This window comes from Equus asinus, chromosome 4, assembly GCF_041296235.1.
Source record: "Equus asinus isolate D_3611 breed Donkey chromosome 4, EquAss-T2T_v2, whole genome shotgun sequence".
Classification (NCBI taxonomy): Eukaryota; Metazoa; Chordata; class Mammalia; order Perissodactyla; family Equidae; genus Equus; species Equus asinus.
The window spans coordinates 79,223,516-79,238,568 of NC_091793.1; the positions used below are offsets into that span (position 1 = coordinate 79,223,516).

Genomic DNA, 15,053 nt, shown 5'->3' on the forward strand with positions numbered 1-15,053 from the left:
AGGGCTGCTCCAGATGCACCTTTAAAACAATAAACATGTATATATACGGGAAGATATGTTTCAAATTCTCAATTCTTATCCTAGAAATGAACTCAAACATAGTTCAATATGGAATCTTAGAGAAAGAACAGCCACAAATCATAGTTTTAGTTATATATATTTTAAATACCTAGGATATCTATTGATTTGTTTATAGACCAAAATATAATATAATAAACACTACTTAAAGGAAAGCAGTTTTTTTAAATAAAAATGTCTTAGATATAATCCTTCTATTTTTTCAGTAATATTTGACAGAATGACATTCTAGTATCCTAAAAAAAAATATGTACTAGCCCTGCAAATTAGATAGATAAAAAATTTAATAAGATTCCACATAAAAATATTCTGTTTTCATGGAACTAAATTTTACATTAAAATTTTAATTTTGCATTATGAGAAGCATGTGCAGACTTCAATTTTATGCCTATAATTTCTGATTTCTTAAAATTAAACTCCTCATAACTCTCATGCCATATAGCCCCAAAAGAGCTAGGAAAAAGCAGATAGTCTGAATGGCTATAAGCTTCTCACATATATTATTTCTTATTCTGTTAAATATGGCCTCCAAATAGCATCTGTTATTGTACAGAGAATATAACACCCACATACTCACCATTCAAAATTTACAAATACTAATATTGTAACATTTACTTCTGCTCCTTTTTTAAAATAAAAGAAATGAAACATTTCTGATGAAGTTGCGATCACATTTTTACTCTTCTCCAGATATAATATGTATTCTTCCAACTTGTATGTTTTATTACATACACATGTACTCATAAATACATAATATTATTTGTGTGTATGTATGTGTATGTGCTAAGCATTTTTAAAATAACACGTTTTTGAAATCTGGTCATGTAGATACACATAAATCTAACTCCTTTATGTTAACTTCTAAACAGCATCTTATGACAGTTTATGTAGCCATTCTCCTACTGTTGGGCATTTTGGTTGTTTCCAATTTTTTGCTCTCCAAAAAATGATTCAATAAACATCTTTGTGCATGCATCCTTACACACATGTGTGAGAATATACTCCTAGCAATGGGATTCCTAGCAATGGGAATATATTCCTAGCATTTCCAACTTTACCTATTGCCTAATAGCTATTGCCTAATTGTTCTCCCAAGTAGTTACAACAATTTATTCTCCCACCAAGCAGTATATGAGAGTTCAGCATATGAAATGTTCCTGGCATTTTTGGTATGTCAAATGTTTTCACTGTTGCCAGTCCAAGGCAGTGAAGTAGTAACTGATCTTGTTTTAATTTCTTTTGCTTAACACATATACACATAAGTATATTTATTTTTTTAAAAAAGAAAACCTAGGAAGGATTAAACCTGAAACTAATAAAAATGATTACTTACAGGGGACAGATAGAAAAATAAGGAAGAGATAAATAAGAGATTATCTATATAATTCTAATAACAGAATTATCTCTGGGTATACCTTTTTATATAGTTTTGACTTATTTATTTTTTTTTTTTAAAGATTTTATTTTTTCCTTTTTCTCCCCAAAGCCCCCCGGTACATAGTTGTATATTCTTTGTTGTGGGTCCTTCTAGTTGTGGCATGTGGGACGCCGCCTCAGCGTGGCTTGATGAGCAGTGTCATGTCCGCGCCCAGGATTCAAACCAACGAAACACTGGGCCGCCTGCAGCGGAGCGCGTGAACCTAACCGCTCGGCCACGGGGCCAGCCCATATATATAGTTTTGACTTTTAAACTATTTAAATGTTTTAAACATTCAAAAAAATGTAAAACCTTCAATTAAATACACACAGAAACAAATGAACCTAAATGCCTGTCAAATTAATAAGATAAACACATAGAAAAAAAGAACTAATTCAAATAACTTCTGAACAGAAAACCATGACTAATATACCTTTAGTGGAATGTATTTAGAACTGCTAAGTAATCTTGACTTTTACTTAGTTGTTGGTAGTGGTATTAGCATAATAATTTTAAAATTATTTTGCACGTATGGAAGGATAGAGCAAATGAGTAAATATGTTGATGTTGTTAGGAACCAGAGTCTCACTGATGGATAAGGGAAATATAAATACTTATATTTGTATTGATATATGGAGAAAGTGAAGAAGAACTTGGTGATACTGGATCTGAACTGGAAAGAATAGTATGAACTTATGATTTAAAAATGCATACATATAGGTACATTCATATCTACCCATCTATGCAAAAGTGTAGGTACGTGTATGTATACGGCTCTGTATGTTGAAAATAGCCCAGAAGGAATGACATCCCAGAGCAATAAAAAAATCCTGATTTCTAAATATCATTCTCCAACAAAGGAAATCAGGGCTCCTTAAAGAAATGTCCAGTTCCAGATCTGGAACAAAGGAAAAGTAAGGTATATCTGGAATATATTGTCTGTCAGAAAGCAAGAAAGCACTCAGAGAATTATAGAGACAAAAAAAAAAAAAAAAAAAAGAGTGGGAGAGCCAGTTTCAAGGAGCTTCAACTAGCCAGAGCTTTAAAAAAAAAAAAGGTGAAAGATTACAACACATTAAATAATAATAGAAGCTCCAGATTCATAGTGATATTTTTTTTAAATGAGAAATATAGTTTTTCTTTACAGAAAAATGCCAGCCAATAAATACAGACGCAATGATGGATCTTATTTTGATGAGGCAGTTACTTTTCACGTTTATTGGCTATTCAGGGCTCCTCAGATGCTCACACTGTTTGCCTATTTTTCTGTTGGCTTGTTTGTGTTTTACTAATTGAATTGTATACATTCTTTATATACTTTGGGTATTGTAATGTAAATATCTTTACTGAGTCTGTGACTTATTTATGTTAAATTTTGTAGCAAATTTAATACTTACATCTTTCTCTACCCTTAGAGTCATAAAGATAGTCTCTCATCTTTTCTTCTGAAGGCTGGATTCTATTTAGCTTGTCTTTCTAAGGAGCTGAACAGTGAGCACTAATACATAACTGTTGGAAGATACAAGCCACGGTTGCATCCTCCTTCTATCAATGTTATCTTTTGGTTCTAAGAGGTTTTCCAGCTTTATGTGGAGCTTCCTTTCAATAGCATAAATAATGGAAAATTGCTGTTTAAAACAATATACGATAAAGTTATAGTTTCAGGATATTAAAAAAAAAGAAAAGAATATGTGATACAATCTTACATGAGTGAACAAAATTTCACTCCTGAGCTCTTGAGAACTTTCATTTGGAGTCCAAGCTTCAGCAAACTGCAGGAAATCCCATTTTTCCTTATCACCTTCCTCAGCCTGAAGTTGCTCCTTCCTACCATTCAATGTGCTCCCCGTAACCTGAGCCTGTAAGATGGAAAAGCATATGAATTTTATAACAGTTCACCTCGTAGCTGACATTTAATAAGCAGTATCTTGATTTTGCTCTTAAATCACAAACCCACTAAAGAAAATCTTATTGTTTCAATATGTAAGTAATATGTGTAATTATTACTTTAGCAATACAATTATTTAGTATATATGTATATATTACTTTAGTAATATAATTATTCAAAATTACAACCAAATTCCCAAGTCAATAATTCCTATTCTTAATGAGAAAAAGGTCTAGCCAGAAAAATGAGGCTATTTGCTTTTCTCATAAAAACTTTTATTCTAATATTTATAAACTTGGAAACTAAACCTACAAATGGCTGGCCATTTTGAATATCTATACTCAGAGCTTGGAAAATATCCTCTAAGCCTTAGTCAAGTCCTTTCTATAAACATTCCTCAAGGCTGGGGAGAAGAAGAGACAGCTGAGTGGACAGACCTTGCAAAGTCCCTCCTACCTTTTCTAGAGTCTTGGTACTGGCTGTCCTCTGTCCAAAAGTAGCTCAGAATGTAAAAATTCTTCTGAGAAAGGGTTTATTCTTAGCTTACAAAAAAGACTTGGGGCTTGAAGGCATTACGGTTCCTTGTTAGTTAACCCTCTCCTTCTAGCCTGTAAAATGGTAGAAGAAGGGCTTGGAAGACAATAGGAATACAGGTAAATTCATGCCTCTCTCTTATTCCAGAGAGAGCAGGTAGAGTACTACCACTTGAAGCCTTTTCTGAACTTAGTCTCTATTAACATCAATATCTTGGCATACTTAAGTATCCTTTGCCTGAAAACACTAAAACTCAACCTCTTGACTCATGTAGGCTACGGATAATAACGAGTAAGTTGGTAACCCAGTTTAGACTCAAGCTTTACCTTGCGATTCAACATTCCCCACATAAGGGTGTCTAGAGTTCCCTTTGCAATGAGGTAGTGAATATTCACAGAACTGCACTGTCCAATTCGGTGAGCACGGTCTTCTGCTTGTTTTATATGTCCAGGGTCCCAGTACAACTCAGCAAATACAACATGAGTTGCAGCAGTAAAGGTCAAACCCTAAGGAAAACAAGGTGAAGAAACTGAAATGCAAATAAACTGAGACTGCAACAGAGAGCCATATATAATAAAGTCTTTCCAAACATGTTAAATGGACAAGAGAAGACTGAAGGACTTAAAAACAAATCCGTCTTTCATTTTGAGCCAAATTAAGAAAATTTAATTCATGAAAGGCAAATGAAGACTGCTCATTGCCAGATAGCCAGGTGAACTACAAAAAAATACATTTAAAACATATTTCAATATTTCAAAAGTCAGTTTGATGGATACATATATAAACAAAATCACTTTATCCTCTGATGAAGACTGGATTCACATTACCACTGGAAAATCTAATAAAATACATTATAAATGAGAATATAATTTCTAACACATGGTATCCATAGCAACTAGGCAGAGAGCAGTGCATCCTCTATGCATTTAATTCATACTGCTGTTCTACAAAGCAAGAAAATCACGTCCCGAGTCATATAGTTCTCTTCCTATGAAATTTCTCATGTTACGTCCCAAAGACTCTGAAGTTTACTGGCTTATATCTCAATACACAGAAAACAACTACATTTTTTTGTGCAATTGCATTTTGTATCAGTTTGAAATAGTGTGACATTAAAAAAGTATTAACTAAGTCTTGTCTTATAATCAATATATGAAATAATGCAAATCTCCTCAAACTAAAAAAGCGTCCAACAATGCACGATTTTAAAGGTGGTAGGCTGAGTGAAATGTGAACCACACTTATGATATTGCCACATAGTAGTAAATGATGTTAGGGGTCAACAGAAATATCCACCATACTTTGGGAGTATCATCTAATCCACACTGTTGTTCACATGCACTGGAACTTCTGGGAGTGAGTGACTTTTGTGACTGTGTGCTGTTACTTTGATATGTTATTTTGACTTAAAGTATTTTTATGTCACATAACAATATCATACTGGCATTCATTAAATGGTGGCACTAGTTCTCAAGTTGAAAAATTCACTGAAGATCAATCACTTCGGAATGGAGGGTAGAAGTAATAAAAACACAGAGAGAGCCAAACAACCACCATGCTAAACTGTGCTGCTATTTAGGACAGGAAATGCCACAAAATCTTAGAGATAGTGCTGAAAAATAAGAAGTAGTATTAACAAGAGACACCTTTAAGTGTGTAAAAAGCATCATATGATCATATAAGAAAAAACGGAAAATATGTTGGCAAGGTCAGCGTCACTCAAAGATGCTACCAAACTACCATGTAAGATTCACAGGCTCCAACAACAAAGCCCTTATTTTCCTCTATTCCTATGAAGATACCAGTGTTCATGTATATGAGTTTGAAATTATACAAGGTCTTCAGGAATACAACCTTGAATAAAATGTGAGTGCCCTGTACAACCTTAATTTCAAAAAGTCTTTTACCAGACCACTCCTAGACTCTCCTGCCTGGCTTCCTCCTACTTATCTTCTCCCATGCTATGAGTACTCCATTTCTAATTTTAAGCTCTTTTTGATAACATCCTCCATGGCAGGCATATTCTAACAGATATAAAACTCAGATTATGGGAAGTTTAATCCAACATGAGGGAAGTGTTGAGATTAACTCTCGTTTTAGTTAGAACTCTCAGTGAGTTCTAGAACTTCTTCATCCTCGTGGAGTTTCTATATATATAATTTTATATACATCAACTAGCTGGGTAAAAGCAGATCTTTGGCTCTGGTCCAGAGTCCAGAGTCCACCGAAGGTACCAGAAAACGCATATGCCAGGTTGCATAGGTAACAGTAACAGGCTTAACTACTTTTCCCTACGTTAACTATTCCGGCTTAGACATTTACATCAAAATATTTTAGAATGTTAGTAGAAAAAAGGTCCGGAAGGATCCCCTCTTACACAGTGCGGCAGAGACTGTCATTGCCTTCCCTAGCATCTATTCTTTTGTTATTCCTCTGCAACATAATACCTGATTTTTTAGCGTGACTACCTGAAAAAAAGACTACTTTTCCCAGCTTCCCTTGAAGTTGATTGTGGCCATGGGACTAACTCCAGGCCAATGAGATGCAGCATGCCTTTCTCCAGTCAGCTGCCCGGATTGCAGATGTGATGGAGAAGCTCTAGCTGGACTCTTAGATAAGAGATACCTCCTGGGAGTGGTGAAGCAGACAGACGGAAGGGGCCTAAGTGCTAAAGACTTCGTGGAACCACCACAGTAGCCTTGGATTGTCTACATCAGAGAATAAAACTTTGTGTATTGAATTCATTCTTAATTTGGCTTTTCATTTACTTGCAGCCAAATCTAATTCTAAGGGACAAACCAGGGACACTTCATAAAAAGTTCTGAGACAGAAAAGTTCTTTCCCTCAGGCCACCTTGCGTCACAGACTCAGATGAAAACCACCAAGTAAGATAAGTGCTATAAGAAAGGGATGAAAAACTTCTATGCAAATTCAAAGGAAGGAAAAAAGGTCATGGAAAAGTATTACAATCAAATTAACTATAGTCGTCTAGGAAATTCTTTCCTTGAAAATTTAGGAAGATTTGTGTCAGAGGTGTTGAGGTCTCATTCTATTATACTTTCTAGCACTCTCCAAAGTAGAATGTTTATTACAGCAGATATTTGGCTATAAAGTTATAATTATGGTCAATGGCCTTTTATCTCAACAACATTTCATTACCAAATTTAGACCTGAAATTTCTTACCTGACCAGCAGCCTGAATGCTTAGGATAGCCACACGAGTCTCAGGATCCTTTTGAAACTGATTAACCAGATGTATCCTTTCTGAAGATGGAACACTTCCATCTATCCTAATGTAACGAGTCTAGCATCAACAAGCAAAATGGCAAAATTAGGACAAGCCCCTATGCAACCATCTCATTTTATACATTTTACAGCTTATTTTTATGTTCTCATAATAAAACAGAAACTGGTTAAGATGACAGGTTGGCAAATGTTATACAAGAAGAATCTTAACCAAATTTCTTAATAGCTTCTTATAATGATTTCATATTTTTTAATCTTTTAAGCTACTTGAGGGGAGGATCTATGTCTAATTCATTCTCATACCATCAAGGCCAAGTGCAATGCCTCGTATATAAGAGGAGCTCCATACATCATTACTGAATTAAGCTAATGTTGTCCTCAGTAAAATTCTATGTAACTTATTATGCAAACTTTAAATGATGGATCCGACTAACTTTAAAGTTACAGGATCACTAATTCCAAAGCAAAATTAAAGTCAAACATGTGAGAAAGGAAAAAGAGGATTCCGCCCATATATTAGGGATTCATGAAGACTAGTGCATTTATTTCTGAAATAGTCCCACATTAACTGGAAAAATATATTTTTTTAATGTATCATTTGAATTCCCTTTTTTCACATTATTAATCTTAAAAGAAATATGTGATACATCATCTCCATCAAAGTGGGGAACCAAGACACCCAAACACATTTTTAAGAAGTAGGGAAACATTAAGTGCTATAGTGAACAGTGCTGTCTTTTAAAAACTATTTGAGTTGAGAAAAGGGAGCAATCAGTGTGTGTTACAATACTTAAAAAGAACTTATTACTCAACTTTGTAAAAACAAGAATAAGCCCTGAATGTAAAATAGTTTCATTTATATATCCACTTTTATGGAAAACATAGCCTTAAGTAGTTGAGACATAGAAATATTCACTTTTATAAGGGAATAGTCAAGTTAATCACTAAATAGAATGTCCTTTATCAACTTTCTATGTCTTCACAAAACCAATATAAACTGACCAGTGATCCACTTACTATCCTGTAAGGGAGATTATAAAATCTTCTGAGGGTCATTCTAAAGAAAACACACTGTCAGGCTAAGGAGAGTTTGGGAGAAATTCACCTCCAATACCTTGACTACCTACATTTTTAACTCTTAGTGATGCTAAATGGGATTCTGAACACATCAGTAAAGTCAAAGTGGAAAAAAGAGACAGACCACTAAGCTTGGAATACATTCCAGTAATTTTAAGGTACAGTGGAATCAGAATAAGAAAATATTATGAATTGAATATTATTGCCCAATCATTTAAAAATTTCTAAGTTAGCTAACTCTTCCTCAGAAGGTGTTTTACAGATACTATATGACAATCAATGAGAAAGCACCTTCTAATGCACAGCTCTTTGTCATATTACACTATTATAAATCCTTCTATGAAGGAAACACTAGAATTACTTCTTTGGTAATGTTAATGAACATACTAGCTAATGCTTGAAAAATGTATACGAAGTTTTAAAAAACACGGCTTTATTCCTCCATTTGAAAAATCTACCTATATGGGCCAGCGGTTCTGCTGCTCGATGTATATTAAGCTCACACAATTTGTCAGGAAATTTCTTCTGGCTGGTTCTGAGCATCTCTAGAAGCCGTCAGCACATAAAGAAAGGACAGGTTTAAACTTTGAAAGAAAAAATGGCAGATGCTGTCACTGATAAGACTGTTGGGGAACAAGGCGGGACTAAGAAAATGCAATGAGCCCAGACGGTTTGGTGGAGCTTACCTGGGCCATATGCTTCAAATTCACCTACACTAAATCTTAATAACATATTTTATAGAGTAGGCTGCCTGGAAGTTTAAAAGGTGTGACTGCAGCTGGGCACTAAAATCGGCTGAATTCATTCCTCCTTTCCCCTCAAAATCACTCACATTCTAAGACCACCTTGCTGGTAAACAAAAATTTTAACTTTTAACTGCCAATCTCAAATGGTATATCCATTATCAAAAGCAGAATTCACTTTATAGCCTATCAAGGCAGCATATTTTAATCAATCCAGATAATTTGATCAGTGGAAAATTACAACACTGGTATAAAAGAGAAAACTTAATAGTACATTATCAACACAACAGTAATACAATATTATAATAATTTGCAACAAAATATCTAATAATAATTTATATACCATCATCTGAAGATGGCAAAAAAGCTCAACTATAAGACTACAATTGATGTTAACTATATTAAAAACTGCAACCTAAGAAGTGTTTCATAGAAAAATGGTAGCTTACCTTGTTTTCTATGACTGCTTCTGTGCAAGCTTGGAGCATGCTTAAATGGTGAGCAAAAACCAGAAATTTAAGTGAATCGTTCTGAAGCATCATCTTAATATAATCCTTCACAGCACCTGCCTAAATATTAAAAGTTAAAGCTTAGTAATGTCATAAAAATGTTTATTAAAAAATCATGTCACTTTCCTTTAATAAAGCAAGAAAACCTTCTTGAAAATCAGTCAAGTTTCTATGAACTTTTAACTGCTTTGTTCTCTAGGTAGCCTAAGGAAGTAGATGCCCACACGTAAGGGGCATGTGGAAGAAGAGGGGCAAGAGAGAGAAAAAACTGAGAAGTAAAACAAGAACAAGACAAGAATGAGAATTAACAAAACAAGAGAAGGAAAGAGTTTCAATAGAAAGTAGTCAATTAGGCTATGACCAAGAAAAGGATGGTGGTTTTGTTTAGAAAGCAATTTTCAAAAAAACTTATATAGAAGACTAAGTGGAAGAGAGTTAAGGAGAAAATGGAAGATAAAACATCAGATGAATAATATTATTTTGAGGGGGAGGAGACTGAAAAAGAGTAAGAAGGCCAGGACTGAAACTTAAGGGTTAAAGAAAGTTGGCTAATTCATTTTTTTAATTAAGAAACCTAGGTAGATTTACAAACAAGCTGTTTAAGGTGCAGATAGGCTAAGAAAAATAGAAAATGAGGGGATTTAGCCTGTCTCCAGGATGGAGATCACAGAAGAGGCTGGAGTGATGGGATTAAAATCACAGGAAGGAGATCTGAGAGAACAAGGGGAGACACAAAGAAATTGCGAGGTAGAACGAAGAAAATAAGAAAGTTCAGATTGAATACACTTTCCTTAGTTAACTCGAGGACAAGTTACTTATTAAGAGTGAGAAATCAATATGAGATGAATTAAATAGGAATTAAATTTAAAGTGGATAGCATGAATTAAATTTAAAACATAAATATAGTATCTCTTAACTGTTAAAAACTAGTTACTTAGAAATTTTGGGAAAAGATAGCAGGCTCAACATATTTAACCTCCACTCCTTCTCAGTGTTATATTTAAATGAGAGCAAAGTGTAGAGAGGGAAGGAGAATTGGAAAGGGATCAATAGCAACAAAACTTTGGAAGCTAAAAACTAGACAGATGCTTGGTGATGGATTAGCCAACCTGACAGTTCCTACCCTGGCAGTAGGGAAAGTTGAGAAGCACCTGGTTTATAATGCAGTAGTCTAAAAAGGCTCAGGAAATGGCACCTCTGGAAGTGAGGATGGGGTGTGGCTAAAACAGGAGGCTTAGCTGAAAGAATGACTAAGTAGTTGATTATGTGCAACACTGATCCATACCCTTTCTCTACCCAGTCCACATAATAGGTGACTTCCCAACCCCTCCTGGCAGAAAAACTGGCGATTCACTTTCTGCAGAGGGTAAAACGGACGGTATCTGGATGGAGGAATCCAACATTGACTGTAGGCCATCTTGCAAAAATCATGGGGATTAAATGAAAGTTACATAATAAATACTGAGATCTGTCCCTCTCCCTCAAACTTTCTACCCCTACAGGTCCAAAACAGGTCTCTAGGCAGAAGAGCAGAGTCTTATAAAATGACTCTTTTCTGGGGAATCTGATCAGTTAAAGAAAAAAGACTAAAGATACTGACATTGGAGGTTCCTCAACAAGACATCCCAGTCAGATCACCCTTTATTGAAGGCCATAGTTTACAGTCCATATCCACAAACAGGGTCTCCAGTCAGTGTTTAGTGTCTTACTTATAAATATAAGCAAACAACCAAGGATCACCAGGCATTTGTAGAAAGCAACCTTAAGAACAGATAAACTACACAGAGAGAAAAAAACTACAAGAGATTACATTTATGAAACAAGAACAATGGGGCCGGCCCCGTGGTCGAGTGGTTAAGTTTGTGTGCTCTGCTTCAGTGGCCCAGGGTTTTGCTGGTTCGGATCCTGGGCGCAGATATGGCACTGCTCATCAGGCCATACTGAGGTGGCATCCCACATGCCACAAGTAGAAGGATCCACAACTAAAATATACATCTATGTACTGGGAGGATTTGGGGAGAAAAAGCAATTAAAAAAAAAAAAGAAGATTGGCAACAATGTTAGCTCAGGTGCCAATCTTTAAAAAAAAAACAAACCAGAATAGGATGCTACAAAAATGGAATAGTTGGGGGAGATGGAGGGAAGTACTTTTGGAAATGAAAAATATAAAAGCAGGGATTAAAAATGACACTGCTTATGGGCCAGCCCTGGTAGCCTAGTGGTTAAGTTTAGCATGCTCTGCTTCAGCAGCTTGGGTTCTGTTCCCAGGCGTGGACCTACACCAGTCATCGATGGCCATGCTGTGGAGGCACCTCACATAGAAAAAGAGGAAGATTGGCAAGAGATGTTAGCTTAGGGTGAATCTTCCTCAGCAAAAAATAAACAAATAAATAAAAATAAATAAAAATGCACTGGTTATTAAGCTGAGGATATCTTCTAGAATGTAGACGGAAAATAATAGAGAAAATATAAGAAAATTAGAGGATCAGGACATAAGGGCAATATAAGAAAAATAAAAGTTCTAGGAAACAATACAGAGAAAACAGAGGAAATGAAATAATCAAAGAAATAAAGAATGTTTTACAGAACTTAAGTACATGAGTTTCCAAAATGGAAAATGGAAAAGGGCCACTGAAGATCCTTCACAATGGATGAAAATGGACCTAGAGCAAGGTCCATCATCATAAAATATTAGAACTTTGGGGACAAATAAATGATTCTATGAGCCTCTAGAGAGGGGAAGAAAAGATTTCACAGAATCAAAATAGAATAAAAATTTTGAATTGCATTGGATATCTCAACATCAATACTAAAAACTGAAAGAAAATGATTTCTAACTAAAAATTTATGTCCAGTCAAATTAAAAATCAGGTATAAAAGTAGAATAAAGACATTTCAAATATGCAGGGATTGAAATAATTTACCTTCATTGTACTCTTTCTTGGGAGGCTACTGGTCCAGCAAAACAAGGGAGTAAACAAATAAAGAAAATAATATCAAGGAAAGAGGTAATTCAGCACAAGAGAGAAATAAAGAAAATCCCCAGGATGAGAGCTCTGCAGTAGACCAAAAGAGCAACAGCATGGACTAGAGCTGATCAATGGCAATAGGTGAAATTTGTTTAAGAAGATAAAATTACTACAATGCTAATGTTTAAAGATATCATGAGGAGATTAAACAACTAGTGGAAAAGCTTAAGGATGAATTAGTGAAAATGAGTTGTAGAAGAAAGAAAATACATCCATAGTATATTGTATGATTCAACTGTAAATAGTATAAACATTGTCTAATAATACACATGGTGAATATTGATCAAGCCAAAATTAGCATAAATTGCTATAAAATTAGTAAAACTATAACTCTCTCTCTCTCTTTCTCTCTCTCCATCTGTCTATCCATCCATCCATCCATCCATCCATCCACCTACCTACCTGTCTACCTACCCATCACTCTGTTGGAAGTATGGGAATTGGGGAAAGGTCTAGGTGAGAAGGTGGGGCAGAGGGATGAAAGAGCTAAAATTTTATCTTCCATTTTGGGAAGCCAATTGATAACAGCTAAAATTACAAAGCAAGTACTAATACAAACAAAGAAGCAAGATAAACACACTGACAGATTTGAAGAAAACACTAAAAAAATTGACTAAGAGAATAGGAAATGGTTGCCTCTAGGGAATAAGTTTAGGGGGCTGTTATATTTTGAAATGGCTGTTTCTCCTCATTAAGCTATGATCATATGTAGCTTTGGTAATAAAAAAAAATTAAAATGGGCTTTCAAAACTGAAAAATACCTACTTAAAATTCATGCATATGACTACAAAATCACAAGACTAATTCTGCAAGCCACATTTTATATGTCTAAATTTCCTAAATAATAGAAATTCATCATACAATGAGACTGGAGGCTGTTAAGAACTTTAGCCTTGGATTTTAGTGCCTCAGAAAGTGGAATGAAGCCCTCTCAAAATAAGGAGCTATAAATTCTGGCTATGTTTCCATGGTAACGGAACCACTTTAATAAACTGCATGTTTGCCTAAAGAGCTATATTTACTGTGATAAGCCTTTCAAAAAGTACATGTCAAGTTGGAACATTTTTAAGGTACATTCATTTACCATCCATTGCGAATTTACAAACTGTACAATCACGGCACCCCTAGTCTCCGATGCCTTCCCCACCTCTTCACAAGCAAGCTGTTTCCACCAGAGTCCCCTCCACTGGCATCCCCCTTTCCTCGTTACAACCAGAAACTGCTGATGCCAAAACTCCAGCCCCCTGCTCCCTACTCCTTCCAAACACTGGTTCAGGAAGGCTTATGGTTACTATTAATACTATAAAGTTCAACGATACAACCGGCTTAATAGTCTCTTGGGACTAACCTAGTAACTTAACCATCATTGTGATACTGGGAAAATGCGTTTGGAGAACCAAAATATCTATGTTAACAAATGAACTTTAGGATTCTTAGGTTCCTAAGTTGGGGATTGCATAGGTTTGCATTTTAAAACGGCCTATATTGGGGCCGGCTCGGGGTTTGCCGGTTCGGATCCCGGGTGCGGACATGGCACTGCTTAGTAAAAGCCATGCTGTGGTAGGCGTCCCACAGAGAAAGTAGAGGAAGACGGGCATGGATGTTAGCTCAGGGCCAGTCTTCCTCAGCAAAAAGAGGAGGATTGACAGTAGTTAGCTCAGGGCTAATCTTCGTCAAAAAATAAATAAATAAATAAATAAATAAATAAAATGTACTATACATGCATTTTAACTATTCTGATTTTATTATAATTAAAACTGCCACGGCATTGTCATATTTTAAGTTATTTGAGCAGGAATTTGCTTTCAAACTATCATAAGTGCACATTATGTGGAATGGCAGGTCCTGATAATGATCAGCATTTTGGTTATCCTGGTTCCAGTTTTGAAGAAGTTGCAGAAAATACACATGTTCATAATTCTATTTTATTTTACTGAAATTGGTCTGTTAGTGTCTGTTAGTCAAAGCTCTAGTTTAAATAATTAATGAAGACTGTACATTACTATACTATACGTCTAGTTTAAAGAAATGCTGAAAAGAAGAGAACATGTAAGATTTGTTTCTCAGTTTTTTTTTCAGCGAGTAGGTGCACATCAAACTTTTTGAAGTGAAAGTAGTTAAAGAAAAGTCTACACTGCATTAAAGACCTGATGAAAGTTACCTGATTTTAAATTCTCAGCCTTTAATCAAATAATAAAAGGGAGAAAGAAAGAATGAAAAAAATATGAAACCTGAGCAATGACAAAGACTCTCTCCTTGAGCAAACTTCAGTTAGGCTTCTCTGAGCCGCCTTTTTGACTAGGCCTTGACCTCGGCCTTCCAAATCTGGCCTGTCCTTGCCAGGCCTGCATCGCCCAGTGTTACCGAGAGTTCTGCTAAGTCAGTTTATTGAGAATCTCCTACCCTTGATACCTGATCACCTGTTGATATCTAACCAAGCTCCTCATCCCTGACTTACGATGTCTAAGTCCTCGGCCTCCCTCCAGCAAGAATCCTGCTAGGTCAGTTTAGCAAGAATCCCTCCACTCCTGA

At 35.4% G+C, this 15,053-nt stretch overlaps 1 protein-coding gene across 4 annotated transcripts in view; it reads right to left on the reverse strand.

Annotated features, from left to right (window-relative positions):
* ZRANB3 (zinc finger RANBP2-type containing 3) overlaps positions 1-15,053 on the reverse strand; it is a 216,390-nt gene that overhangs the window by 40,152 nt on the left and 161,185 nt on the right. For all 4 annotated transcript variants that reach the window (XM_070507578.1, XM_070507577.1, XM_014849507.3 and 1 more), the window contains 4 exons: positions 9,433-9,552; positions 7,102-7,221; positions 4,244-4,423; positions 3,202-3,354 (listed from right to left, as the gene is read on the reverse strand). In XM_070507578.1, coding sequence (XP_070363679.1) covers positions 3,202-3,354; positions 4,244-4,423; positions 7,102-7,221; positions 9,433-9,552 — 573 coding nt within the window. The remainder of the gene's footprint in view (positions 1-3,201; positions 3,355-4,243; positions 4,424-7,101; positions 7,222-9,432; positions 9,553-15,053) is intronic.